A 2,876-nucleotide genomic window follows, 5' to 3' on the forward strand; every position below is an offset into this window, starting at 1 on the left:
ATTGGCCCAATCAGACCCTGACAACAAGCGACTGTGTAACACAGGTTGTGTCTGTTACAATCACCACTTTTTCCTATCCCATATCTTGTTGATGATGTTGAATTGGCCGATCAGACCCTGACAACAAGCGACTGTGTAACACAGGTTGTGTCTGTTACAATCATCACTTTTTCCTATCCCATATCTTGTTGACGATGTTGAATTGGCCAATCAGACCCTGACAACAAGCGACTGTGTAACACAGGTTGTGTCTGTTACAATCACCACTTTTTCCTATCCCATATCTCGTTGACGATGTTGAATGTTTTCTCGTCGATACCGTAGCTCATGCCCCCCAGACGGGACACGGACTGCAGCCTGTCGGAGCGGATCCCGTCAGGGCCGAGACAGCACTCCGAGATGTGGACATGGACTAGCTGTAGTAAGATACACAAAGTTAATGGTAGTTAGATGAAGTCACGTAGTCTTTTGGAGGACAACGGAGCCATTGGTTTAACGTTGTTATTCATTGCCTACATGTCTAGGGCATAGTATTGGTATAAGAGGGACCAAACACCTCCTTTGCACCGCCTTTCACCTTCCCAGCCGAAGTCATGTACATTTTTGCATCCTGGTGGAGTGAGAAAAGTCATACAGAATACTTTTCCCTTGGTCACAACATCGGTGGGATGGTCAGGTGGACTCTCACTTCACTTGGGGAACCTGTGCTGCCCCGCGGGGTTCGTATATAGTTGACCCAACGAACTTCAGAGATAAAGAACGAATTTTCTTCCGTTTTGTGTATGTTTATTGTCTTCTAAGTCATGTTTTTACGTATTACGCAACATCTAAGTTATAAAAAAAATAACAAAACTATGGCGCAGGGAACGAACCCCGCAGTGCCACACTGGTGCTCCAAGTGCAGTGAGAGTCTACCTTTAGCGGATTCAAATCCAGTACCTCTGGGTTCTAGAGCAATCGCCCTTACCATCTAGCAACTTATACGATGCCACTAAAGATACACTATTCACAGATGGATAAAATTCCCCACCTGCCCAAAGACGACGGTTGTCCCTCCGTGCCTCTTCTCCCCCACAGGAAGCGTGTGGAGCAGTCTGCACTCCAGAGAGACCGGCGACTCCAGCACGTGTGGGGCGGGTCCGCACACGGACGGGACGGGCGTCAGGCCCGCCTCTTCAAACTCGTCCACATCGGGGCCGAACTCCTGGGACGCTACAGGAAGAAAAACGTAACATCTTTGTCTTAGAAAAAGTGTAAACGTCAACTTTGCGTCCGTTCTGCTGTTCAAACTCACCCACAACGTGGCAAAACACCCTGTAATAGAAACGTAACAGTTATTTTGTGATATCTGATCGGTTCTCAGACCTTCATAATTCAAGCCCCTGTCACATAGTCACAGAGACTCGATCGCATTTTCTGACTTCAAAAATCGCAAGAGACTCGAGCCTAGTTTTTCACGGGCCCATCAGATGGTCTCTCAAAAATTGCATGGCAATTGAAAGAGTATCAGACGTATAACTGCCGAAAGTGTCCTTCAGACCTTTACCGTAGACTCGTTGGCTGATCAATTTTGCTGTTGTGTGACAAGGACTTTACACTGATAATGTGTAAAGTAACATGCATCGAGCCCCAAAATTCTGTGGCGTTTGGGACGCCTGGGTACAAGCATTGCGATATTTGGAGCACCCATAAATCACAATTACAAACTAAATCATATTTCTATAGAGCATTTTGCGGTTGAGCCATGCTCCCAGGAGTCCCAGCATATTTGTACGAAGCTTACATGTACAACCCATTCCACTAGAGTCTGTGAGCGCCCTAAGACCATGCAGTAACCGATGTTTTTGTTTGTTTGTTTGTTTTGCATACCCAGTAAACCGCCTTGTGGCGGAACACACCAGGTTTGTACTGAAGAGTACAAGCTGCATATCGAGACTGATTTATTTGATCCGCTCAAACTGGGAAGCACACTTACTCTTTTCGATAAGTGTGGTGGGTTCTTTAACATGCTCCTTGTGTGGCTCTCCCCAAACATGGGGCCTCCATTTAACGTTCTATCAGAGGAATTGCCCTAGCCGAGTACTCTTTAATTTCTACCTGAGTGAAGTGACATAAGTCGTGACAGATCGTTTAATGAATTTCGTAGATAAAGAATCTTTTACGTTCTGTGTATTTTTTATATGATACTTTAACATCTTGCATCATATTCCAATAATGAAATCAAGTGTCACACGAAGAAAATTCTGGTCTCTGTACAGTCGCTAAGCAATCGCCCTCTAGCGGAATGTGTAGGTACTAACCATCATATAGTTTGCCTGATGTCAAGCTTACCACAACTCTACACCCTTTATACACAACTCACCGGTCACTCAAAAGTCTCCCAGTTCACTTACCAACGTACACCTTTGGCATAATAGGTAGGCTGGTATGGTTGACGACAAAGTGCTGGGTGGATAGGATATTGGTAAGAGTGTCCTTCGGACTGCCGTCGCGCTTCCTTTGGCAAATGAATTATAAATCTGACAGTTAGTAGGGGACAACATTCAATCTTTACCAACGAGGGTACACATATCACCAGTTCTTATCTACTCTCCTGTTCATGCTTCGGTCACAACTAAAAAAGGGGCTGTGCCGGACAGTTTACGGGCTTATTTTGGCGTGACCTCTAGTTGAGCCCCAGTGGACAGCCGGTAGTTACTGTGCAAGCTATATTTGCGGCCGGCTGGGCCCCGGATTTCTTTTAAACCCGGAGTTAAAATCAACCCTGAACCAGGCGACAAATAGGCGTCACGGCCTACCCATGAAAACACCTAGAGCTACCCCGTGGTAAATGGGGTCTCACTAAATACCGAAAACAACCGAAAGCAACCGAAAAC

General features: G+C 45.9%; 1 protein-coding gene across 1 annotated transcript in view; it reads right to left on the minus strand.

Moving 5' to 3' along the window:
• Positions 1–2,876, minus strand: part of LOC118416086 (uncharacterized protein aq_928-like) — a 4,877-nt gene continuing 2,001 nt past the window's right edge. Inside the window, exons 2-4 of the mRNA XM_035821145.1 lie at positions 2,394–2,497; positions 1,031–1,212; positions 1–416 (exon numbers count right to left, since the gene is read on the minus strand). Coding sequence (XP_035677038.1) covers positions 261–416; positions 1,031–1,212; positions 2,394–2,497 — 442 coding nt within the window. The 3' untranslated portion in view covers positions 1–260. The remainder of the gene's footprint in view (positions 417–1,030; positions 1,213–2,393; positions 2,498–2,876) is intronic.

The sequence above is a fragment of the Branchiostoma floridae genome, chromosome 5, assembly GCF_000003815.2.
Source record: "Branchiostoma floridae strain S238N-H82 chromosome 5, Bfl_VNyyK, whole genome shotgun sequence".
NCBI classification, from domain to species: Eukaryota; Metazoa; Chordata; class Leptocardii; order Amphioxiformes; family Branchiostomatidae; genus Branchiostoma; species Branchiostoma floridae.